General features: G+C 47.9%; 1 protein-coding gene across 1 annotated transcript in view; it reads left to right on the top strand.

The window, feature by feature from the left end:
- The first annotated feature begins 237 nt into the window (after positions 1-237).
- Positions 238-1380, top strand: part of Nlrp12 (NLR family pyrin domain containing 12) — a 22974-nt gene continuing 21831 nt past the window's right edge. The window contains exon 1 of the mRNA XM_031385035.1: positions 238-603. Coding sequence (XP_031240895.1) covers positions 315-603 — 289 coding nt within the window. The 5' untranslated portion in view covers positions 238-314. The remainder of the gene's footprint in view (positions 604-1380) is intronic.

Below are 1380 nucleotides of genomic sequence, written 5' to 3'. Positions count from 1 at the left end.
AGAAGAGAGTGGTTGTTTTGTCAAGGGAGCTGGAAAAACAGCAGAAGCTTGCTCAACATGTGACGTGCTTACAGCTGGATTACCTCATACCAACTTCCCCATCCTCAAAGCAAACACGATTGTTGAGAGGAACAGGTAGCAGAGAAGCAGAGGGTGGGAAAGTGTGATTTCTCGAAAGATCTTGCCTATGTCTCAATCTCATTTCTATACCCCCCACTCCCTTTTGCCTGTCAGTGAGGCTGTGGCCAAGTGCTACAGTGCCTACCGTCCTTTTAGAAAAAGGTTAGAGCATCTGGCCCCATCACTTTGTCCACATGTTGCCAGCTACAGCCAGGGATGGCCTCCATCGACTGTCCACCTACCTGGAAGAACTTGAGGCTGGGGAACTGAAGAAATTCAAATTATTCCTGGGGACTGCCGAGGAACTGGGCCAGGACAAGATTCCCTGGGGACGGATGGAGCTGGCTGGTCCTCTGGAAATGGCCCAGTTGATGGTGGCCCATATGGGGACAAGGGAGGCTTGGCTTCTGGCTCTCAACACCTTTGAGAGGATTCACAGGAAGGATCTGTGGGAGCGAGGACAGGGAGAAGACCTGGTGAGGGGTAAGGAGGGGGAGGGGAAGCCCAGCTTGGAATACACCCATTCTCTTAGCTTTACATTTGTGAGCTGGATTCAAATTTCAGCCATGTCTACTACAAATCCCTTCTTTTTTAAAAAAGGACTTTGTGTGTGTGTGTGTGTGTGTGTGGTGTGAGTGTAAGAAAGACAGAGAGAGCGAAAGAGAAGAGAGAATTTGCAAAAGTCCATTGTTTCCTTTTACCCTGTGAATCCCGGGGCTTCGCCATGTTTCTGACCCTAATCCCAGTTTTCTCATATGTACATAATGTTGATCACACACCCCCTCATTACTCTACCTCCTGCTCACTCCTGTTGACCCCTTCCTCTCCCAATAGTCCTTTTCCTACTTTGATGTCTTTTGTTTTGTTCTTCGAGACAGGGTTTCTCTGTGTAACCCTGGCTGTCCTGGAACTCACTCTGTAGACCAGGTTGGCCTTGAACTCAGAAATCTGCCTGCCTCTGCCTCCCAAGTGCCGGGATTAAAGGCGTGCGCCACCACTGCCCAGCTAAAAAACATTTTCTTAGATTGGTTTTTATTTTATTTATTTTATGTATGAGTGCTCTGCTGTATATATACCTGCAAGCCAGAAGAGGGCATCATATTCCTTTATAGGTGGTGGGAATTGAACTTGGGACTACTGGAGAGCTCTTAGGTGCTAAGCCGCCTCTCTAGCCATACTTTGATGTCTTTTAAAAATATTTTTGCCAGGACTTCCAGGGCTATACGGAGAAACCCTGTCTTGAAACCCCTCCCCCCTAAA

This window comes from Mastomys coucha, unplaced genomic scaffold (genome assembly GCF_008632895.1).
Source record: "Mastomys coucha isolate ucsf_1 unplaced genomic scaffold, UCSF_Mcou_1 pScaffold21, whole genome shotgun sequence".
In the NCBI taxonomy this organism is placed as follows: Eukaryota; Metazoa; Chordata; class Mammalia; order Rodentia; family Muridae; genus Mastomys; species Mastomys coucha.
This window is presented reverse-complemented; position numbering and strand designations above follow the sequence as displayed.